Below are 25655 nucleotides of genomic sequence, written 5' to 3' on the forward strand. Positions count from 1 at the left end.
TTAGAACAAAGCTTGATTATCCAATATAAGAAACTTACCTCCTGCCTTCACAAAAGAATTATGTTGGTGAATAAAGACAGTATCTTTTCAAGAATTTTAATTGATACAGATAGCGAAAATACAGGATTTTAAAATCTTTTTTTTTTTTTTTTTTGAGACGGAGTCTCACTCTGTCGCCCAGGCTGGAGTGCAGTGGCCGGATCTCAGCTCACTGCAAGCTCCGCCTCCCGGGTTTACGTCATTCTCCTGCCTCAGCCTCCCGAGTAGCTGGGACTACAGGCGCCCGCCACCTCGCCCGGCTAGTTTTTTGTATTTTTTAGTAGAGACGGGGTTTCACCGGATTAGCCAGGATGGTCTCCATCTCCTGACCTTGTGATCCGCCCGTCTCGGCCTCCCAAAGTGCTGGGATTACAGGCTTGAGCCACCGCGCCCGGCGGATTTTAAAATCTTAGAATCAGAGTATATTCCATAATATCATCACGAAATTAAAATAGTCTACAAAGTTAATTCTGCTGCTTATATGGATAATGGTGTAAAAGGCTAAAAGGTTAATGAATAAGCTTTAAAAGTACAGTCGTCATGTGATACTCTTGAAACTGGTCTAATATACTTGAAAAGTTCTGTTATTCTGCACTGAAGGAACAGTAATAGTTATGAATTTGCTTAAAAAGATGAGGGTTAATATTTTACAATAAACTGTAGATTCAGATGCTTATAAGCCATTATCATTCTGTGGCTTCATAGATGAAACAACAACATTCAGTGGAATTTATAAAGCAATCACAATATCTTTACTATCTTCTATTTTTCCTTTTAGTTATTTTGATCCAATTTTAAGCAGAAAAAAATCCACCATCAATAAATGAAATATATTTCATGAACTATTTGCACAAATATAAGTTTATAAATTCCCCAAAGCAAGCATCTGTGTTCTAATTAGTTTAATGTATTAAATATTATGTCAATGTTAAATTGTCATATTAAATATTAAGATACTAAAATATTATGACAATTAAATTGCTAAAGTTTACATACTAGTCTGGATATTCTGGTACAAAAAAGTAAAAACACAAACTTAAAGTTTTAAAAATATCATTCAGACAAGCTTTATTATTAATGCTTAAATTTGATTTAATGTTTTCTTCTTACTAAAATTAAGAACAGGTAAAACAATTCTGAACCATAAATGGTATTCATTTATAGTGAAGGTGAAAGCAAGAAGAATCTAGTTTATTTTACATATTAAATCCCTTTGCCTAGTATATGGAATCTACTGTTTTCTTAAAGATCACTAAACAACGTTGTTATCAATTAGTAATATTTTAGAATTTTGATATCTCAAAATACTATTATGATTTGAAAATTACTTTCTGGATAATACACATAAAATATTTCCTAACCAGCATATTATTTTCCTTTTTTTTTTTGCTTTTAAACAAATAACCATGAATCATTTTCAAAATAAAACCCCAAATGGAAAAGTATTATTCTGAATAATCATTACACTGGCAATACCTCTACTTTTAAGGACCATATAAAGGCTTTCAGTTTCTCACTGGAAACTGTTTTATAAATCAAATATAAATTATTTTAGAAAAGACTTTGGAAAATTGTTAATACCTGTGGTCAAGGAAAAGGGTACAAATATCCTACACGGCATTTCAACTACATCAATAGTTTATTCATTTTGGAAAATGACAGGATTTATATTATACTGATGGGCAAATTTTTGGAGTTATTGAACCCACTATTTCGGAATTCAAAAAAGTAAAAGTTATTAAACTTTAATAAAGTTTAATATAATGACCAACTATCAATTTTCATTGCACAATTAGTCTTCTAATAAACTCTTAAGGTTCTGAAAGAGTTCTTTTGCCCATCAATATAATATAAACTCTATCAAATAGATCAAATATTAGGTATCTTATTGCTTCTGAAAGAGGTGCTAAAGATGACTAAATTTTACAGTTAAGTTAAACTCTGAGAGGAAATCTTTCTATACTATATTTTATACACAACTTTATAGTAGTTACAAACTTCTTTATTAAAGACATTTCACTTTTTTGAATCCTAAAAGGGTGGGTTCATTGACCCCAAAATAGTCACTGAACAATGAATATCAATTATTAAGAGAAAAACAGACACTTTTCCATCAACTTCCTTGCTATCATTTGTCACTTCTGCTTTTGATGTGTTTGCCCACAAAGCCCCTACTAATTTGACGGTTACATCACCACTGAGAAACTGATAATTTAAATACAATTTTTAAATGCTGGCTAAAAGTCAAAAACCTCTTAAATCATGATATAAAGGCTTATACAGAAAGTGAGAAAAGGGAAAGTGGCATTTATTTATTGAGTGCCCAGATTTAAAGGCATCATTTAATTATCTGGACAACCCTATGAAATAGGCACCACTATCGCCAGTTTACAAATGCGAAAGTGAGACTGACAGCAGTTGAGTGACTTATCTGAAATTACAACCTAGTTAAGTAACATTGCCAGGGATCAAAATTTATGTTTTCTGCCAAATTAAGTGCATCAGACTTGCGACAATAATTTCAGTAGCTCATGGATCATCTATGTGTTTTTCCAAAGGGCTAAGGTTGCTCCAAGTCTAACCTTCCCATAAAATTCCTCCTGCACTTTCCTTTGGAACTTAGTATCTTTCTATAATTAATACTGCAAAGTCTGAACTCTCTTTGGCATACACATGTGCACACAGATACATGCACAATTTACAACTGCTATCTGATCATGAAGTTTAAAATTCACACATTATCTGATCATGAAGTTTTAAGCTATTCTTAAAAATAGCTACTTAAGAATTTTACGTACTCAACACAATTTTTATGAAGTTATATACATATAGGCATATTCATATGTCACTCTTGCCTATGCTAAGTAAATAAAACTAACTTTGATGTCATTACAAATTCTAGGAAGCTTAGAATAACACATTTTTATAGGATACAAAATAATGTGAATACTCATTTCATAAATTCATTTTTTAAAAATAATTTTTTACCTAAGCAGTTGAAAATACTAATTTAGCAAACCCTGATCAGTACACATTAAAATTAATATATTTTGCTTTAAATATAGTCCTATAAATTATAATGATTTGGTTACACCCTGTGTCTACCTCTTCCATCACTCTGAAAGAGCTGGGCGTGGTGGCTCACACCTGTAATCCCAGCACTATGGGAGGCTGAGGTGGGCAGATCACCCGAGGTCGGGAGTTTGAGACCAGCCTGACCAACATGGAGAAATCCTGTCTCTACCAAAAATACAAAATTCGCCGGGCATGGTGGCACATGCCTGTCATCCCAGCTACTTGGGAGGCTGAGACAGGAGAATCGCTTGAACCCAGGAGGCGGAAGTTGCAGTGAGCCGAGATTGTGCCATTGCACTCCAGCCTGGGCAACAAGAGCAAAACTCAGTCTCAAAAAAAAAAAACAACTCTTGCTTTTGGGCCTACTCAACATAAATTCTAGGAAAATGCCAAATAAAAAAGTGGTGGTTTAAAAAAAAATTGTTTTAGTAAGATATGATTGGTTTTATTAAGAAACCTTTATTAACAGTTCAGAACATATTTTTATATCGCATTTAATCATCAATTTTCATACTCATATAACCAATATGTAAAATACAAATTTAAATCCCAAACAACTATTCTTACAGGAATTTTATATAAAATATATACCAATTCAGAACAAAGTATTTCATCTATTAAACATTCTCATAAGGCCAATTACCTAAATGAAATAGTACCTAGGAACTATAAACTAGGGACTATTAAGACCTTCTTTTCACATGCAAAAGGGGAAAACACACTTGTTTTGTGTGCACACCTGCATACACACACACACACACACACACAAGCCTCAGAAACCTGAAAATTATCTACATACTCTAGAAGTGAGCTTTTTGCTCCTATTTTGCGACCTACTCAAAACACTCGCATCATTCTTTCAAAAAAAGGACATTTCTAAAATGTGTGGCGAAGCTTGACATATATTAGGTAGTTCAAAGAAAAGCAATGATTACAAGTAAAAACATTGAGATATCTGATTTAAAGTGAAAAAGAATTTATTTAATTTTTGCCATATCAGGACAACAAAGCAGCCCTTTTATGTCACCACTCATTAAAAGGGCATTACAAAACATTAACATAATGTAGTAGCCCATGTTTTCTTTCAGGCATTTTCAAAGGGCATCTCAGACCCACAATATTTTCTATTGAGTGTGCAGAAAAACAGAGTTGCACAATCATTACTAAGGCAAATAATGTCTCCCTTTTTATTGAAACATCAATGTTCCATGTTTTGGAGATATTCTGAATTTAACATTTATAGATATGCAATATTTAAGTTTTAGGATATTAGCATACTATCAGCAATATTGGGTTTAATAGCTACTATCAGGTAACTGATTTCTAATGCACACAACATAATTTGATAGTATAAGAAGATGGCCTGAATTTTGCCCTCAAATGCACAAAAAGAATTTCCCATATACATTCTCAAAAGTCTTTGGCCTTGCTGAATAATAATAGAGCTGTTATTTTACTGTGAAGCAAAATAAGCCTTCAAGTGTCCCTTACTTGATCTTAGAAGGTCAAATTCTCTGTCCAATAGTTCCTCTTCAGTTAACTTAGAAAAATTATCCTCTCCAAAAGGATTCCACCCTGACATATCAGGTGGGTTGCTGATGTTCTTCTGATTTGTGAAATTTGCAATGGCCTCTTTATCAGCAACTGACCTATAGTAATAATTGAGAAAGAAAAAAGAAGATGGAAAGCAAAATTAAAATTAATAAAAATTCACAATGCCCTAGTTTATACTTTATAAATACTTAGAAAACCAAATAATTTCCTTATGACAGAGAATGACAGACAAAGGCATGAGATGGAGAGAGAGAACATATGGGATCTAGATCACCTGCATAAGGTATACTAGCTCCATAATCACCTACTTAAGGTACACTAGCTGTATACCCTTGGGCAAGTTCCTTAACTTCTCTGCCTCAGCTTCATCTGTAAAAAGGAGTAATAGTATCCACCTCATAGGGTTACTGAGAAGATTAAATAATTTAATACACATAAAGCAAAGAGAACAATATCTAGTAAAAATAAGAATAAGTATTAACTGTTATTATCATAGGAAATAAGCCTTAAAGAAAAAATCAGTCACCTATCAGACAGTATCACTCTAAAATCACTACTGAACACAGTGATCAAATGCCTTGGTTATGCTGGGACACCACAGTAATTTTCCTTTTGACAAAGGCATTCCCTATATATAGCTACTAACAAAAGATGAATTGCTAGGACTGCTTTAAAAGTTAGCTAAAATTAAGTGAGGGTTATTTTTGTATATAATAAATTATTTATAGTATTTAAAGTATCTAGAGTCTGGAGCCTGAGACCACTGGTTCTATGAAAATTATCTTACAGGGCTCTAGGCTTTTAAGAGAAGATGAGAATCTAAAGATTTCTTAACCTGAGAATCTCTGTGTACCTCTCCCGGCAACCCAGCCTGGAAATATAGTCATGTACTACACAGTGACCTTCCAGTCAACAATGGACCATATATATAATGGTGGTTCCGTAAGATTAAAACAGAGCTGAAAAATTCCTATCACCTAGTGATATCGTAGCCATTGTAACACTATAGCACAACAGATTATTCATGTGTTTGTGGTGATGCTGATTTGAAGACACCTACTGGGCTGCCAGTTGTATAAAAGTATAGCAATACAATTGTGTACAGTGCATAATATTTGATAATAAATGACTGTATTCTGTTTTATGTATTTACTATACCATATTTTTGAGTTATTTTCAAGTATACTCCTTCTACTTATTTTATTTGAAGTCGACTGTAAAACAGCCTCAGGCAGGTCCTTTAGGAGGTATTCCAGGAGAAGGTATTGTTATCATAGGATATGACAGCTCCATGCCTGTTATTGCCCCTAAAGAACTTGCAGTGAGACAAGATGTGGAGGTGGAAGATAGTGATATTGACAATCCACACCTTAGGCCAGGACTAATGTATGTGTTTGTGTCTTAGTTTTCAACAAAAAAGTTTAAAAAGAAAAGTTAAAATAGAAAAAAACTATAGAATAATATAAAGAAAATACTTTTGTACAGTTGTACATGTTTGTGTTTTGTGTTACTACCAGAGTCAAAACATTTTTAAAATTTTTAAAGTTTATAAAGTAAAAAACTGAAGTTAATTTATTATTGAAGAAAAAATTTTACATAAATTTAGTGTGTCCTAAGAATGCAGTGTTTATAAAGTCAAGTCTATAATACTGTACAGTAATGTCCTAGGCCTTCACATTCACTCACGACTCACTCATTGACCCACCCAGAGAAACTTTCAGTCCTCCAAGCTCCATTCATGGTAAGTGCCCTATACAGATGTACCATTTTTTATCCTTTATACAGTATTTTTATTCTACCTTTTCTATGTTTAGATACAAAAATACTTACCATTCTGTTACAATTGCCTATAGTACTAAATACAATAACATGCTATACAGGTTTGCAGCCTAAGAGCAATAAGCTATATAATAAAGCCTAGATGTGTAGTAGGCTATACCATCTAAGTTTGTGTAAATGCACTCTATGATGTTCATACGACGATAAAATTGCCTAATGATGCAATTTCTCAGAACATGTCCCCGTTGTTATGCAATGCATGACTGTATAGCATAAGAATGAGACAATGTAAGAAAGCTATTAAGTTCCTTTCATAATTCATATCCAAATCCACTTAACAGTAGTAATGAAGGGAGAATCCTAATGTTCAAAGTGGTATCCCAATTTCGCAAGTCTTAACTGATTCCCTAAATTTACCTAACTGTTGAGAGCTCATTGTCATTGCCACCAAACAGGTCTTAGAAGAGAAAGAAAAAGGCAAAAGTCATCCATTTAATCCCTTGGTCCAAGCCCCTTCAGTATATCTAAGCCAAGAATAGGATACTTAAATACTTACTGAAGGCTAGCATATAATAGATGAAAATAAACATAGTAAGTTACCTACAAGTAGACAGACTTGCTTAGTAAGTAGAACTTACTATCTTAATTTTAAAAACAATTCAGTTTAAAATCCATTCTGGATGCATTAACTGCCAAGCAGTCTGAGCCTGCCTCCTGTGACAGAGTCCCATCTCTAATTCCAAAACTATCTCTAAGAATTTTCAGTCCTTAAAACACAGATCAGATATGTTTTTATCCAGAAAATTGAAGGGAAAAAAAAAAAACAAGTCAGAGTGTGTAAAACTCAGAGAGAGATGGTGGGCATTCCCCCTCCTGTCTGTCAATGATTCCTTTTAGAACTTTGATTCCCTATATGAATCACCCTCTTACTATTCCCAAAATAAATTTACGGATTCCCATTAGCAGGCTGTAACTCAATAGGGTATCACCTTAACGTAGTTTAAACAGGTATTAAAATATGTCTACAAGTTATCTGATATTCCTCCCTTCAAAGGGTGAAACTGAATTTCGCTGCCCTTGAACATGAGCTAGATCTAGTGACCCAATTCTAACAAATGAAACATGGCACAAGCAGCAGCCCATGACTGCTGAGACTAGGTCTAAAAAGACATTTCAGATTCCTCCTTGCTCTGTCTCTTGGATCACTTGTTGAGGGAGAAACCAGAATCAATAATTCCTTGTTCAAAATAATTTTTGCCTTGCCAAAGAGAAAACTCAAGCAGTCTTTTGGAGAAATCCATGTGGCAGGGGACTGAAGCCTCCTGCCCAAATCCATGTGAGTAAACTATCTTGTAAATTACATCCTTTAGCACCAGCCAAGCCTTCAGAGGAGAGCCGAACCAGCCTTACCAGACACAACCACCCTGTTAAGCCACTCCTAAATTTCTGATCCAAAGAAAGTATGTAAGATAATAAATGTTTACTGCTGTTTTAAACCACTAAGTTTTGAGATAATTTATTAGGCATCAACAGATAACTAATACAGCAGGGCAATTATATCATAAGAAGATAACGTATGCATAGAAAATGTTTATTTTAACTATTATTGGAATATAAAACAATAATACTCTCTGATATTCATAGTAAAGATAAATTAACATGGTGGAAGAGTAGAAAGTTTAGCAAAAGACAGTGGAAAAGAAAAGGAAATAATCATTTCAACAAAGATAGTGACTCTTTTCCTCTAAGGAACTACTTAAGTTTCTTATATTCTACTCAAATAGCCCCTTACCCACTTAGAGACAAACATTTAACCCCAATTCTCTTCTTCCACTGACTTAGTTATAAGCAGGAACATTAGTGTAGAGCTCTTTTTAAATTGTTACAGAAGACATTACACTCAACATACAATCTGATGTTAAATAGGTATAATAATATTAATGCAGTAGCACTGACGTACTAAGTGTGGCTGGAGCAATGTTCACACATGAAGTTCCACATTTCTGACCTTTAGTGGCTGAGTGTATAATTTTTTCTACCATATCCTTAAATACATAATTTCATAGGAGTGGAGTAAAACAAGTCTTATGCACTTTCCCAGATATGCAACCCAATATTTCCTAACCTGGGGAATGCAAGATGATTTTTGTGATAACTTATTTTTTAATAGTTACACAGAAATTAAAATAAAAGTATCTAATGTATCAAACCTGTGATTTGTCGAATAGCATCACTACAAATGAGAACAAAGCAAGCCGTGCTACAGTAATTAATATACATTACAGGTATCAGCACCTTGCATGCCAGTGTATGCCTCAAATCCCTGGATATCCAACTTTCTTTGTAACTAATCAGAAGTTTAGACAGATTTCCAATTCATCATCCCATTCTCATCAGTGACATAACTTTGCTTCCAGGAGCTGACAGACTTTTACAATATGAAGTATACACAATACCTATGCTATGTCAGAGAAGACAGTTTAATATCTTTTCTACTTTCCAACTAAATACACTAGATTTGACTTTTTTTTATGCTAGTTAGCTTCAAAAGTGGAAAAAAGCAATCATCTAATTAATACAATAGACTCATCGGTATCTTAAACTAAGCAATCATCAAGCAGAATATCCGATTTTTAATGAGGAAAATTATTCCATTCTTATCACTAGCGGACTTAGCAAATTTATTAGATTACAATTTACATTTCGTACTTTATATTTTAGTGGATCTTATTTGTTTAAAATGTATGTTTTAATTTTATTATACACAATAATGTTCCTAATTATTAAAGAAAAAAAGCACTACATGAATAAAGCAAAACACTTTAACTAGAGTAGATAAATGACAACGAGTTTGGCAAATACTGATCTGAAGGTTTTGTTTGTTTGTTTGTTTGTTTGTTTTTGTGAGATGGATTCACCAGGCTGGAGTGCAGTGGCATGATCTCAGCTCACTGCAATCTCCAACCCCCAAGTTCAAGCCATTCTCCTGCCTCAGCCTCCCAAGTAGTTGGGATTACAGGCGCACACAACCACACCCAGCTAATTTTTGTATTTTCAGTAGAGACAGGGTTTCACCATATTGGCTAGGATGGTCTTGATCTCCTGACCTCGCGATCCACCTGCCTTGGCCTCCCAAAGTGCTGGGATTACAGGCATGAGCCACCGCACCCTGCCTGAGCTGGACATTTAAACTGGCCTTTAACCATATACTCTGCTTTCTCCCTAGACAAAACTGTCCTAATTCCTCCACCCCAATTCTTACTTTAGAAAAGAAGTTCAAGAAATCAGTTCATGTTTCTGTCTTCCTCCCTACCATACCCGCCCCACCATCTGTCCCTGATGCATGTGTGCACACATGCACACACACGCACGTGCGCGCACACACACAGAGGTTGGGAGGCATTCTATAGCAAACTGCATACTTTAGCTCTCTCTTGAGATGCAGTGTACAAGTATGCTACTGATGCTGCTGTTTCTCCTGCTCAACTCTGAGCCAAAGCTTATAGACACCTTTTCTCAGCTATTGTTTCAAATCCTTAAATAGCATTGTATGAGAACTTCTTCAGTGTTCCTGTAACAAAAGTCTAACAGCTCCTACCTCCTAAGTATCTAAAAACATTAGGAGGCATTCATGATGATTCTTAACTACAAGATGCCAAAGCACCTGCCATTTTATATGTAAAAGAAAATTTGTACCAAAGTTCTTTAATTTATAACTCACCTAACCAATATATCTAAATAGCCAAAATATACTATTCCCAACTGTTATAGTAACAGTATGTTTACTATATATCATCTTAAAATATATATATGTAAAAATGTTTATACCTATTTAAATTAAATTATACAACCTTTATGAGTAAACAGTAAAATTAATCAAAGGTAATAACATGTAAATAGAAAAAGTCTATGAGGATTTATTTTTAACTGCTAAAGTCACTTGTTAGGGTGTTGTTTATACTTACATTACAAAAAATGCCTATACACACAAGCCAATAATATCCTTAGCCCTAAATGCTATTAGATGTTGCTACGCCTTACCTACAAATAACAGTAAGCAGAATTAACTAAGGAAATGGAAGGATGGGGATGCGAAAGGACCAGAAGACAAGACTAGGAAGAGAGAATGGGTGGCTCTACAGAAAAAATAAGTCCAAATTAATTTAAGAGAACTTAATGACCGACGATTCAACAATGACTTCCACTTCCACAATAATTTCCTTTGCTTTCACTGGAAAAATACTTGCCTATTGGCACTATAGGAGGAGTCCATTATGGTTCCAACCTGAGCTGGAAGTGATGAAGTGTAGGAAACTAAGGCTGGTGAGAACTCTTGAGGGGAGGTAAGATATTCAGGTGATGCCTGCTGTTGAGACGGCTGATGTTGAGCTAGCATCTGCTGTTGAAAGAAAGCCTGCTGATACTGCTGCATCTGAAAAAAGAAATGATATTATACAAAACAATGCTCCAGTCCTAAAGCACTGTCAGCACTGCATCTATTTACTATGTTCCTTCCTTTCACATTGGTGACAAAATCAGAAACCTAAAAAACAATCACCTGCAGGAGCAGCTCTACTACTGGAAAACTACAGCAAGATGAAATAAACCTTTTTAAAAAGTTGTGAAGGTAGGCTCACTTGGCCAGAATCAAAAATCCTCTTTTAAATATTTCAAGAAAAAGAGTAGCTTAAAGTCACTAATACAGTGGTTGCTGTAAAAAAAAAAAAAAAAAAAAAAAAAAAAAGTCAAATTATTCTCTGAAGCAAATACACTCTCCATTTGGGTTTCATTTTTTTACTCAATAGATATTTGCTGAATGAAAGAGACATGTGACAAAAGACTATAGGTAAGACATCATTTCCCTTACACAATAAGAGAAGTATGTTATCAGTCAATTACTATGTGCCATATTTATGTGCCATAGTTCAGTGCAATTTAAAGTTGTTTGAGAATATATGACTGGCTTTGATACATGTCAATTAACTTGATTTTGAATTATTAAATTCTGCATAATATGATTCATACTGTGAATTCCAACACCATAATGTATACTAAGAGAAATCTCTAGAAATTATTTAAGTTACCATTGTTGGATACTGTGATGCAGAAGGTTGTGGTTGATATACCGAATGCATTAAAAACTGTTGCTGAAGCATCTGTTGCTGCTGTGTTGCATGTTGATACTACAATGAGAAAATCAAACAAATTAATAAATGTTATTCATGCCTTTTTTGTGTCAGAGCCCTTTTTCAAAGTATTGATCTTACCATAATAATGATTTGAGAAATCAGCAGTCCAAACATCAACACAAAATAGTTACACTCTAAATTACTATAATTTATTAATAAATATGCTTATCATCAGAAACCTAAAACCAATCATCTGCAGGAACAGCTCTATTACTAGAAAACCACAGCAAGATGAAATAAACCTTTTTAAAAAGTTTTGAAGGTAGGCTCATTTGGCCAGAATCAAAAATCCTCTTTTAAATATTTAAGAAAAAGTCACTAATACAGTGGTTGCTATTAAAAAAAAAAAAAAAAAAAAAAAAAAGGAGCAAATTATTCTCTGAAGCAATTCTCTGATCCAGAACTAGTTTCAAAATTATCAACAAACATAACAGAGATTCAATTAAAACCACTTGTAGCACAATTTAAGAATGTTTAGAAGAAAGTTACCAAAACACATTTACCACCTTTTCCTAGAAGATAAAGACACAAGAAGTGACTTCTAACCAAGATCCATTACACTAAATTTACACTCTCCTTTTATCTCCCCTCCAGTGGTGTCCTCTGGGCATCCCATGGTACCACCTACTTACCACCCTCCACTCTGGATCTATCAACCAAAACCAGGAGGTGACAAAAATCTAAGACAATGTTACTTCTGCAAAGCCTAATATCACCTTTCCAACAATAGCATTATTAGTCTGTGAACTCAAAATGTAACCTCAGATAATATTCATTATAAACTGCAGTACTTATTTGTGAATACTAAATGTTTCAGATGAACATTCTTTTCTTTATAAGGCCACAATGCAACCTATTTTAGAGTATTCTTAAGTATTTCACTGATTGCAAATTAAATATTATTTCATAATCAGAAAATTGGGGAAAGTGTTTACTCAAATCTAGAGTTCAAGGCGCCCATGATACAAAAAGGAATTCACTGATACTCAATTTGCTGCACCAATTTCACACTACTTCCATATCTAAAGAAACAAAATAATTACCTGCTGCATATAAGCATCATGAAGTAGGTGGTGGTGGTGGTGGTGGTGCTGCTGCTGCTGCTGCTGTTGCTGTTGCTGCTGCTGCTGGTGAGGATGACGATGCTGTAAATGGAGTTGCTGTAATCTCCAATCTCCCTGCTGTAGTTGCTGGAGTACTCTATGCTGCTGTGGTGGTTGCTGAGGAAGTCCCTGACCCAATAAAATTTCAGGGCCATTTCCAGGTCTTAGTGCCCCTAGAGACAAGGTCCCAAACACTTACATTACCATACTAATGATTTCAATTAAAAAGCTGGATTTCAACATGCTCATTTCAATAGTAATTTAACTAAGGCATTTATATCCTTATTTATAATACAGAAACTTCCATATGCATAGAGTTTATAGGGATTTACTTTAATTATAAGTACCGAAGAAGCTTAATTTTGTCATCTACAACTTTGAACAAGTCAACATCTTAGAAACACTTCATGTTTCATGCTTCAGCTCTCCATGAACACAATATCCATGTTAGTTTGTTCTACACTGTTCAACTATATCATGTACTATCATGAGTATGTATCATTACCAAAATAATTCTCAGTCTAGAATGCCATTTTCCACCTACTGAAATTCTTATTCTTTAAAGTTTAGCTCAAATCTCTCTTCCTTGTTCCTTCAACTAGCACTTCCACTCAGTTTATTCCATTTTAGTCTGTCTTGCACATATTAATGACTTAAATGGCTATTTCCTAGCCAGGGACCCTGAGTGAAAAGATGATGACTTACTCATCTGTTAAGAGTCCCAAAAAACCTTTTATACAAAAGATGATTAATAAATGCTCACTGTAATGAATCTATTAACACTGTCTCCTAAACGGATATTTATTTATAAGCTCCATAAATTATGCCCTAGGCAAATCCTATATATAAACTTTAAACATTAACTAAAAAGTAAGATATACACTTAATGCAATACACTAACACACTATAATTTCTATATTCTCCTCTAACTTACCCTACATTCAAATGCAACTGTTCAATCCTAGAGGATAGAAAGAGTGGGGAGAGAGTGCAAGGAGGGAGACAAGGGTTCTTTTTTCATCCGTGTTAGTATCCTCAAATTTCCTCAGACCTAAGTACAACAGCTTTATGAACATAGTTTTATAACTATTTCTAACTTTTCTACTTATAAGGAAATGCATGTTCATTTTAACTATCCTTGAAAATACTTATAAAAATGTAAGTTAAAAAATGAGAATCACAAATCCACCACACAGATACAACCATCATTAGCCTTTTAAGTGTATTTCTTTCCAGGTGAAAGAGTATTAAAATAACTACTCAAAAATCATTCACCTTGAAATTTTTTTTAATTGACAAATAATAAGTGTACATATTCATGGGGGTATATATTGATGTTTTAATACATATTTTGCAAAGTGATCAGATCAGGGTAATTAGCAAAACCATCATTGCAAGCATCGTCTTTTTTTGTGTGTTAGGAACACTCAACATTCTCTTTCTACCTATTTGAAATTATACAAAATATTGTTAACTAGTCATTCTAAGTGGTAGAGAATACTAGGATTTATTCTTCCTATCTAGCTAAAATTTTATATCCTTTAGTAAATCCCTCCCTACCCCTCACTTCCCCTATCCTTCCAGCCTTTAGTATCTTTTATCTCCTTGAAAATTTAATAACAGTAAGTAACTTTAATAACTTTATAATAAGTAACTTTAATAACAACCTAAGTAACTTATAGGTTAAAAAAGAAATAACAAAGGGGCCAACGTAGAGCTCAGGCTGTGGCTTCAGAGAGTGGAAGCCCCAACCCTTTTAGCAGCTTCCCTTTGGTGTTGAGCCTGTGGGTGCACAGAAGTCAAGACTTGAGGTTTGGGAACCTCAGTCTAGATTTCAGAAGATATATGGAAATGCCTGGATGTGCAAGCAAAAGTTTGCTGCAGGGGTAGGGCCCTTATAGGGAACCTCTGCTAGGGCAGTACAGAAGGGAAATGTGGGGTCAGAGTCCCCATAATCCCTACTGGGACACTGCCTAGTGTAGTTGTGAGAAGAGGGCCACCATCCTTCAGACCCAGAATGGTAGATCCACCTACAGCTTGCACCATGCGCCTGAAAAAGCTGCAGACACTCAACAGTCAGCCCATGAAAGCAGCCGGGAGAGACGCTGTACCCTGCAAAGCCACAGAGGCGGAGCTGCCCAAGATCATGGGAATCCACCTTTTGCATCAGCATGTCCTGGATGTGAGACCTGGAGTCAAAGGAGATCATTCTGGAGCTTTTAAATGTGACCACCCCACAGGATGTCAGACTTGTATGGGCTCCGTAACCCCTTTGTTTCGGCCAATTTCTCCCGTTTGGAATGGCTGTATTTACCCAATACCTGTATCCGCATTGTATCTATGAAGTAATTAGCTTGCTTTTGATTTTACAGGCTCATAGGTGGAAGGGACTTGCCTCATCTCAGATGAGACCTTGGACTGTGGACTTTTGGGTTAATGCTGAAATGAGTTATGACTTTGGGGGACTGTTGGGAAGGCATGATTGGTTTTGAAATGTGAGGACACTGGCCGGGTGCAGTGGCTCAAGCCTGTAATCCCAGCACTTTGGGAGGCTGAGACGGGTGGATCACGATGTCAGGAGATCGAGACCATCCTGGCTAACACGGTGAAACCCCGTCTCTACTAAGAAATACAAAAAACTAGCCGGGCGAGGTGGCGGGCGCCTGTAGTCCCAGCTACTCGGGAGGCTGAGGCCAGAGAATGGCGTGAACCCGGGAGGCGGAGCTTGCAGTGAGCTGAGATCCGGCCACTGCACTCCAGCCTGGGCTACAGAGTGAGACTCCGTCTCAAAAAAAAAAAAAAAAAAAAAAAAAAAAAAGGAATGTGAGGACACGAGATTTGGAGGGGTCAGGGGTGGAATGATATGGTTTGGCCTTGTCCCCACCCAAATCACAACTTGAATTGTATCTCACAGAATTCCCACATTGTAGGACGGACCCAAGGGGAGGTAACTGAATCATGGGGGCCAGTTTTTCTCGTGATAGTGAATAAGTCTCATGATATCTGATGGGTTTATCAGGGGTTTCTGCTTTTGCTTCTTCCTCATTTTCTCTTGCTGCCACCATGTAAGTGCCTTTCACCACTCACCATGATTCTGAGGCCTCCCCAGCCATGTGGAACTGCAAGTCCAATTAAACCTCTTTTTGTTCCCAGTTTCTGGAATGTCTTTATCAGCAGCAAGAAAACGAACTAATATGTATGTACAGTATGACTCCTTTTATTTTATTTTATTTTATTTTATTTACTTACTATTTTTGAGACAGAGTCTTGCTCTGTTGCCCAGCCTGGAGTGCAGTGGCATGATCTCGGCTCACTGCAATCTCCGCCTCCTGGGCGCAAGTGATTCTTGTGTGTCAGCCTCCCAAGTAGCTGGGATTACAGGCATGTGCCACCACGCCCGGATAATTTTTGTATTTTTAGTAGAGATGGGGTTTTGCCATGTTGGCCAGGCTGGTCTTGAACTCCTGGCCTCAAGTGATCCACCCACCTCGGCCTCCCAGACTGTTGGGATTACAGGCAGTGAGCCATTATGTCCGGCCTCCATTTATTTTAAATACAACATGAATTATTTATATCTGTATATATACATGTAAAAACATAAAAAAGGACTGGGAAGATGAACATTAAACACTGCTGGTTAACTCTGGGAAGAAAATGGAGGGAGATGTTCACATTTTCACTGAATACTACTGTATAATCCGAATATTTTAAAATACAATACTCACATGTTAATTTTTGTATTCTTTTTAAAGGGTAAAGAAATGTTAAAAAAAAAATGCACTTATCGGGGGAAAAAGAGGAACATTTTTCCAACTTAAGCTGAAAGCATGTAAGAAAGAGAAACATGGCCCCTGACATCAGGAGTAGGCCTGGCAATCACAGCTAAGTCTTGGTGCTCTCCTGTTGAATAATCTCATACAACATTAGACAAGGCCACTATGATTGTGATGGATCAAAACAAGACCACTCCAAAATCATGTCTGAACAGCAACAAAACCATGAACATTGTCCAAACCCCAAAAATGTCTCAACATGTTTAGCTACTGAGGCTTTAGCTTCCTTCCTTCTAGACAAAATTTATATTAAGAAACCTAAACATATCATAACACTGTTTCTTTTTTTTTTTTTGACATAGAGTCTCATTCTGTTGCCCAGGCTGGTGTGCAGCAGTGCAATCTTGGCTCACTGCAATCTCCACCTACTGGGTCCAAGGGATCCTCCGCACCTCAGCCTCCGGAGTAGCTGGGACTACAGGTGAGCACCACCAAGCCATTGCTCAGGCTGGTCTTGAACTCCTGGCCTCAAGCAATCCGACCTGCCTTGGCCTCCCAAAGTGCTGGGATTACAAACGTGAGCCACTGCACCCAGCTTCATATGCCCTCTTCTTGACAGTATCCAATACAGAGCAAAGCCTACTTCCTTTCTTCCTTTTTTTTTTTTTTTTTTAAGATAAGGTCTTGCCTTGTCACCCAGGCTGCAATGGTGCGATCACAGCTTACTCTACCTTTGAATCCCTGGGCTCAAGTGATCATTCTACCTCAGCCTCCTGAGTTGCTGGAACAGGAATGAACCACCCTGCCTAGCTAATTCTTTATTTTTTGTAGAGATGGGGTCTCACTATGTTCCCCAAGCTGGTCTCAAACTCCTGGCCTCAAGTGATCCTCCCACCTCGGCCTCCCAAAGTGCTGGGATTACAGGCATGAGTCAGCATGTCTGGCCTCCCACTTCCTTATAGCCTCTCCAAAATTACCCCAAACAAGCCCAAATCCTTTAATATGTCTTTTCAAGCACCGTCTTCCTGAGACACCCCACAGATCTGAATAGTTTAGGAGTAATAAACATAACTTGTTCAACAACAAGTGTGTTTCTAGCGTTCTCTGACTGGGGGACACTAATGCATGATAAATAAGACTGATAGGGCCTCCAACCCAAAAAGCTATAAAAAAGACAAACTAACATTGAATGTTTACTATGAGACAAAATTTTCATAGATATCACACCTTATTTACTCCTCATAACAGGAAAAGTAGTTGTTATTCCATTTTACATAAGAGAACAGTGGGGTTAAGAAATGATGAAATAGGAATTAAATACAAATGATTTCAAATTCACACTGTTTTCCCTTTTCCATGGAATACTCCTCCAATTATTGTACTTGTTTACCAAAGAAGTACATAGCAATATGCCAGATAAAACAGGATGGGTGCAGTGGCTCACGCCTTTAATCCTAGCACTTTGGGAGGCCAAGATGGGAGGACTGCTTGAGCCCAGAAGTTCAAGACTAGCCTGGGAAACATAGGAAGCATAGGGAGACCCAATTCTAAATCTATGAAAAAAAAACTAAAAAATTAGCAGGCATGGTGGCCTACACCAATAGTCCTAGCTACTCAAGAGGCTGAGGTGGGAGGAACGCTTGAGCCTGGGAGGCACAAATGCAGTAGCATGATCATGGAGTGCCACTGCATTCCAGCCTGGGTGACAGAGTAAAACCCTGTCTCAAAAATAAACAAATAGTAAATAAACAAACAGGTCGGGTGCGGTGGCTCACGCCTGTAATCCCAGCACTTTCGGAGGCCGAGGTGGGCGGATCACCTGAGGTCAGGAGTTCGAGACCAGCCTGGTCAACATGGTGAAACCCCATCTCTACTAAAAATACAAAAATTAGCTGGGCATGGTAGCAGGTGCCTGTAATCCCAGCTGCTTGTGAGGCTGAGGCAGGAGAATTGCTTGAACCCGGGAGGTGGGAGGTTGCAGTGAGCTGAGATGGTGCCATTGCACTCCAGCCCGGGGGAAAAGAGTGTCAAAAAATAAAAATAAAAAATAAAAATAAACATTACCTTTCCTGAACATATACTTTACTTGATAACAGTAGTTAACAGTTAACATTTATCAAAGGCATATCATGTATCAGGTATCATATTAAACAGCCATTTAATCTTCCCAATAATCCTATTAAGATAGGTACTAGTACTTTTAGAAGCTATATTTAAAAATGGGAGAAATAGGACTCAAATCAGGTCCGTGAGACTCAAAATGTAGGCTCTTAACCATTAGGGTATCCCATTAAAAACATTTTAACATTAAAACACGACAGATTGATCATGAAATAAAGTGCAAAACAGGATTTCTTTAAGGTGAGTCTTCAGGTTATACCCCAGATCCTTGAGAAAATAAGTTTACTCTAATGTTAGGGATATTTCTTTGGGGGAAAAAAATTTTTTTAAAGTACCACGCTGTACCATCATGCTTAGAAGATACTTTAGATAAGTAAATTTTTCTCAAAATCAGGTAAGTTTTTATGTTGTAATGTCCATAGCGATGGTTCAAGATAGTCCCTCACCAAGACTTTAGGTGCAATGCAAAGACATATAACTTTGTAAGACTAGTGTTTCAACTTTCTTTCTTTCTCATATAACATAGATTTTTTCCATACCTTTGAACTTTATTCCCAACCTCAAACCCTACTACTTGATGATTCTAGGGATAAGAGTTTGTATTTATAGTATCAAAGCAAATTGTGAGTTTTTTGTACCATACTTTCATATTGCCAGTAACTCCCTTTGCCTACAACAACTGAATTGTTGAGAAACCAACCGAATTTAGTAGACATCAGTAGAAAGTTTCTGAAAGCATTATGTTATCCGCTTTACAATATTAAGGATCACCTGAGGTCAGGAAATCAAACCATAAAAGGTTTATTCACATTAACCTTTAAGAGGATGAGATTGGCAGGGCTCTATTACCTTTTGGTCTATGGTTACCGAATTCACCAGGAGCAAGGACTTTAACAGGTGTTGCTGAACTTTGAATGGTCAGCACACTGGGAGTGGCAGTAGTAGTAGAGTTGGCCTTTGGTCTTTGTCTTGGTGCAATTGAGGTTTCTGTTGGTCCAATGGTATCTGTTATTCTACAACAGAAGAATATATTTCATTCTAAATATTGGGATTATTTCTAATTTACTATTTATTCTATAAAGCATCCAACTCAACAGATGCATTTTAACTATTACTGATAATCACGTTAGTCCTCATCTTTCTCCTAAGGCTCATTTTCAAGTATCAAATGTTTAATAAAGATAGAAAAACAAATAAAACTAACAATTTTCCTTAAAACAGTACACAACCATTCATAGTCTGCTATCAAAACCAGCAGAAAAAGAACATAGTCCCAGAAATTGCTCTTAAGGAGATGAAATGATACTGAAAAGAAATAAACAGAAACCTTTTCATAAGGTTTTGGACAAAACTGGGAGCCACTCTCTGAACTTGTCAGGGAAATAAAAATAAGAAACAACAAGGAATAATCTCCCTTTGCTTGGACTCCAAGGCATAAAAAAAGAAAAGACTGTGGCCTAGGGCATGTTAAACAAAATAAGCCAAAACTTTTAACAGGTGCCACCTGCTCACATTCAACTTATTGAATCTTTAACTTTGCTTTACTCAGAACACAGAATGGAAAGCATATAAAATTTATCCCACTAGGACTTAGTTTAGGCCCCAGATGTGGGTAGTTAAGCAGTAAACACAGTTTTGAAATCAAGAGACCATAAATATAATGTGAGAAGACACCGACATTGCTTTTTTTTAAACAAACAAACAAAAAAAAGGTAAAATATATATTTATCAACATGCTTGCTTTCTATAAATTAAGTACAAAAATTCAAATACTTGTTAATAGAACCATATGTTCACTTTCCAACAGGATTCACAATAAAATATCTTTATTAAATCCCCTTACACATTTTCAAGTGAATACTTAAATTTTTACATACATATGATTTATGAAGCACACATCTGCTGCATTTGCATCTATCAACAAGTGCACAGATCCAGTTATTTCCCAGTATCTGTATGTACCACAAGAGGGAACCCTACTAACAACTCTTTCCAAGAGGAACAAAAAAAACGTGACACAGAATCAAAAGATCTTAGAATTACATGTATGCTGTTTTCTGAAAATAATACTAATGCTCTAGATGGGATGGGGATGGTAAAAGACATGAAAATTGAACTATTAGGCCAAATATATATATATATATAAAAATATATATATACACACACACAGATATATATACACACTGTACATCTGTATATATACATATAATCGGTATATATATATAAAAAATCAATTATATCTTGTTTTAATGATAATCAAGTATTTACTGACATTGAATTATTGATGTGCCATTACAACCAATGCTATACTCCCCAAGTAATTTGGGGGAAATATTGTACACAATCTCTCTGTTTAACTATCCCTTCTGTATTAAGTGGCTAGGACAGGCCAGACCTGACATTGCCTTGTTGCTGATCTAAACCCTCTTTAGAGATTCACAACACACGTAGGCATAGCAAAAGCCCTAAGAAGCATATTAAAAGTCTGTATACTTTGTTCACTCTGACATCTCCTGTTTTACCAAAGTGCTAATATGTATTGTACATTTACTGATATCCAGCAAAACACTGCACAACACCCTGTCCTCAAAGAATTTACAGTATACCTAGGAAGACAGGGCACATGTTAGTGGAAATGTAATAAATATAAGATAGTAAAAATCATCAGTGCCAAGCTAGTGCTGTCAAGAGTTTATGGAGATGTAATTGTACTTTTAACCTAATCTGGCTACAGAAGGCTTCAGGTAGAAACTGGGGTTTAAAATTTTCTGAATAAGTTTGATTTCATTAGGCAGTGACAGAGAAACCAGGTATTCTATGGGAAGGAATGGGAAGAAAATGCCTGGGCAGATTGGCATAGGGAGATACAAAATTGACTGAAGTTAAAAACAGTAATTATTGCATCAATACTGCCGCATAGTCTCATTTTCACTATTACAACAGTCACGGAGCTGTTTTTCTGCTTCCCTTCTTTCTCCTCGCCATCACCTGAACAAAATCATTGTAGTTTTCTAAAACTCAGACTCACACTCTCCTGCTTAAAATCCTTCAATGTTTCCATCTGCCAGGCCAGTGATTCTCAGTGTCTCCATATTTAAGACATGTCAGATAAATTTCACATCTTAAGCCATACCAAGAGCAGATGCAAAGTTCAGGGAGATGAGAGCGACCTTTTAAGAAGGCAAAGAGTACCACAGATTGAAGGCAGCTGAAAAACCCACAGGTGCTTTTTGAAAACAAGTAATGAAACTGCTAGTAAATGATTTCTCCTCCCAAAATATGCTCTTTACATGAAAAAAACTAAATTTTTTAATATTAAGCTTTGTATACATTAAGATTTTTTCAAGTTTTCACTAATATTCATAGACTAAATTTATATTAACCAGTAAGTACCAATCAACCTTATTTTTTAATATACATAATGTTCAGATTTAACATACTATAAATAAGCACTGTGAATTTTAATAGTACTATTTCACTGTCTTGTAACTCCATAGCTATAACTTGCATTAGGGTGAAAAGAAAACCAAATCATCATTCTTGTTCAGCTGACTTACGCTTTTTAAAAAAAATCTGCACCTACTTTCTCAAAGATTTATTTACTAATTATTTTAAAATACAGAAGTCACAATAAAATTCAACTGACAAATCCTACAATAATTCCTAATTGCCACTCAACTATAACAGTGGATGCTACTTAAAGCTACGTCATAGATAAGATCCATTGTTGGTCAAGCTGAATTCCTGCAGGTTAGATATAACCTTATACCTTCGTCTCTTCTCAAAAGAACATTTTGAAATTCAAGTGAATGAAGATATTTTTAGAGTAACACCATTTTTGAAAATAAGTCATTCACAAATGAAATTTTAACATTTATAAGTAACAGATCATTTACAACACATGTCACAACCAAGTCTCAAAGAGTAGAACTGACTAGAAGGTTGAAAATTAACTGACCTATAGGCCAAAGTCCAAATTTCTCAGCATGATATATAAACAAAGTTGTTCATGACGGGCATTTATCTACCTCCTGTATATGTCCCCCTTTGTCCTAGTCTTGTAGTTTCACAAGGGTCATTCTTGCCTAAACTGCCTGCCTGCTATAATTTCACTCCCCACCCTTCCAGGTGATTGACTATTCACCATTCAAGGAGGAGTGCAGCAACTCCCACCCGCAGGGAAAGCATTCTGTATGTGCTCCTGTTTTCTCTGTTCCCAGTCTTTCCCTTCCTCCACATTCTCAAAGTAGCCTAGTATCTATCAGGTTGTAATTGTTTACTTGTCAATTAGAATGTGAACTCCTTGGAAATAAAAACTGCTTTTTTTCCTTTGTGTTTCAATTGTCTATATCTTGCATATAAAAAGCATATGAACAAATATATTTTTGTATTGGGTAAACAAACTTTGCATAAATAACATACAATACAAAATTGCTGTGACCAAGAAATCTCCCCAAATATAATATTATACCTGTCTGATAATCTAAGATACAATCCTGCTTATTAACTTTTAAATTCAAAAAAGTGTGAGGGGGGTAAAAATCAGTCATTAACAGATTCAGTCTTAACCTACATAATATAGTTCAAACTTATTATTAATAATACAATAAATACGCTGAAAAATAAGATTGAAAACATATTTACCAGCCCTAAAAAGTATTATAGTTATAACCACTCATTACAAATTCTACAAAGTACATACATATTCTATATATTCTAGTTGCCTGTAAGAGCTATTTTTTCTTTCCTTAAATTTAAAAAATAAACATGGTATTTATAAACTGAAAACACAGTATTTCCTAAATTAGAGTTGCTGTGTGATGAAAATGACAACCCCTGTCCAAAAAAAAGACCCACTCTAACATCATCAAACAATCACTTGTCATTGAGTGAACAGTTCCAGTGAGATGATGCCAAACTCTTTATCTAGTATTTTTAAAAGCTTATTTTGTATTTGCTATCTCAATTATACCACATACAATAAGCAACACAACATCTTTTGTGGATGAAGATGATATTTAATCAATTATACTTGCTAGGAGTAAAAACAAAACCTATCATTTTTTTTAATGCCTTTTCAATTTTAGCATAGTTTTGCCTACCTGGCTTTTATTTGGCTTTTCCTAGCAGCTGCTTCACTAGCAGTCATCGGTTCAGGAAGAGCTGAAGGAATAGAAGAATTCTTGGAAGGAAAAAAATAAAACTTCTCATTTTAGTTTTTTAATTGCAGAAAGTTTTTGTAAGCTATGGATATATTATTGAACTTTAAAAGTACTATGAGACGATATTACTATCATATCAGATACCTATAAATTGTTCACATATATTCACCAGATCTAATCTGCAAATATCACTACATGTTACACAAATGTCAATTTCATATTCATGTGCCACAGAAACCTTGGAAAATAAGCAGAAGAACACCATTGTGTCCATTTATAAGTGGGTAAATCTCGAGTAAAAAGAAAGATTATATTACACTTGTAAATCAATGATTATTTTGCATTTTGGAAAAAGCAACAAACACCAAGGATAAGCATCAAGTGTTGTTTCTACATACTACAGATAATTTTCAAGACACTCAATGTAAGGCCTGGAAAATCAGGGCGGAAGGCCTTGTTCATTTGTTTATACTCAATGTTTAGTTCATTGTAGGTACTCAATAAATACTTGCTGAGTAAACGTCGAATGAGTCTACTTATCTACTTTTAGAACTGCAAAGCTTTCAGCTTCAACAGAGAAAATAATACATCAATATGGCAAGGGCTTCAAAAAAAGAAAGGCACCACATTCCTTCTTTTTTTCTTAGTGGGGTAGATTAAGTTACACATAAAGGAAACCCTACAGAAACAGGTCAGGCCAGATGATCTTTACAAAGTCAAGAATGGCTTATATCAGTGATGATTCTAGAGACCTTTATTAACACTGGCAGAGACTTGCCCTACACGATTCACCTAATGTAGTTAAATGCACTGTACAGACAGTGAATAAAATTCAAAGCTTTTAAATAATACTAACTATTGCCAACTGAGCACCTTCCATGGACTAATTACATGTAATCCTTGTAATTACTATCCGTGTTTTACAGAAAAAGAAATGGACATTAAAGTAACTTACCAAAAGATTCAAAGTCAGTCACTGATAAGGACAAAACTGAATCTGGGTCTCTCTGTTTACACTGCCTGTGCTTTTTTAAAAAAAAATTTTTTTTAAGTTTTAGGGGATATAAGTGCAGTTTTGTTACAAGGATATACTGCATAATGGTGAACTCTGGGCTTTTGTATGACCATCACCCAAATAGTGTACATTGTACCCATAAGGTAACTTCTCATCCTTCATCCGCTTCCCACCTTTCTAAGCTTCCAATGTCTATTACTTCGCTGTCTATATCTATGCGTACACATTGTTTAGTTCCCACTTAACAATGCCTGTGCTCTTTAAACCAAAGTTCCCCAAACTTAGTTAACACAGTGCTCAGTATCTCAGTAATTGTTTACTTCTAAGAAAAAAAAAAATCTAATAGTCCTGTTTATTAAACGGTTAGGCCCAAGTAACTTAATAAAATTAGTTTGTGCTAGGTCACAAAGATGTCCCTGTGTTTTCCTCAAAAATGCAAAATATGCTGCCTGAGTCTGCTGCAGTTCCCCAAGGTATCTCAGTGCATAGTCTGGGTACTGAAGCTTTGTACCACAAATATAATCAAACACACAATCAGACCACTTGTCATGAAACAAGTAACTCTGTAGTTTAACAGCAGCAACAAACAAAAAAGTAACTCCGAAAGTAAATATATTCACATATGATAAAATGAATTTTAAATTTATATCCTACTTGAAAACCTACTTACATTGATGTTGGAGACTGGACAATCCTTTTTGGCAAATTTAAATGCAAAATATGATACTTGAAATATATCAGGTCTATGTTCCGGATCTGGTTCAAGCATGAACCCTGAAAGAATAGATAAAAATGTTAAGAAGTTTTATGAAACACACATTATACTACGTAGCAGCACACATTAT

At 35.6% G+C, this 25655-nt stretch overlaps 1 protein-coding gene across 2 annotated transcripts in view; it reads right to left on the reverse strand.

Moving 5' to 3' along the window:
• BMP2K (BMP2 inducible kinase) overlaps positions 1-25655 on the reverse strand; it is a 143370-nt gene that overhangs the window by 32663 nt on the left and 85052 nt on the right. For both annotated transcript variants that reach the window (XM_028848477.2, XM_028848476.2), the window contains exons 8-14: positions 25481-25584; positions 23736-23815; positions 19483-19646; positions 12680-12912; positions 11532-11630; positions 10695-10879; positions 4606-4763 (exon numbers count right to left, since the gene is read on the reverse strand). In XM_028848477.2, coding sequence (XP_028704310.2) covers positions 4606-4763; positions 10695-10879; positions 11532-11630; positions 12680-12912; positions 19483-19646; positions 23736-23815; positions 25481-25584 — 1023 coding nt within the window. The remainder of the gene's footprint in view (positions 1-4605; positions 4764-10694; positions 10880-11531; positions 11631-12679; positions 12913-19482; positions 19647-23735; positions 23816-25480; positions 25585-25655) is intronic.

This window comes from Macaca mulatta, chromosome 5, assembly GCF_049350105.2.
Source record: "Macaca mulatta isolate MMU2019108-1 chromosome 5, T2T-MMU8v2.0, whole genome shotgun sequence".
Lineage (NCBI taxonomy): Eukaryota > Metazoa > Chordata > Mammalia > Primates > Cercopithecidae > Macaca > Macaca mulatta.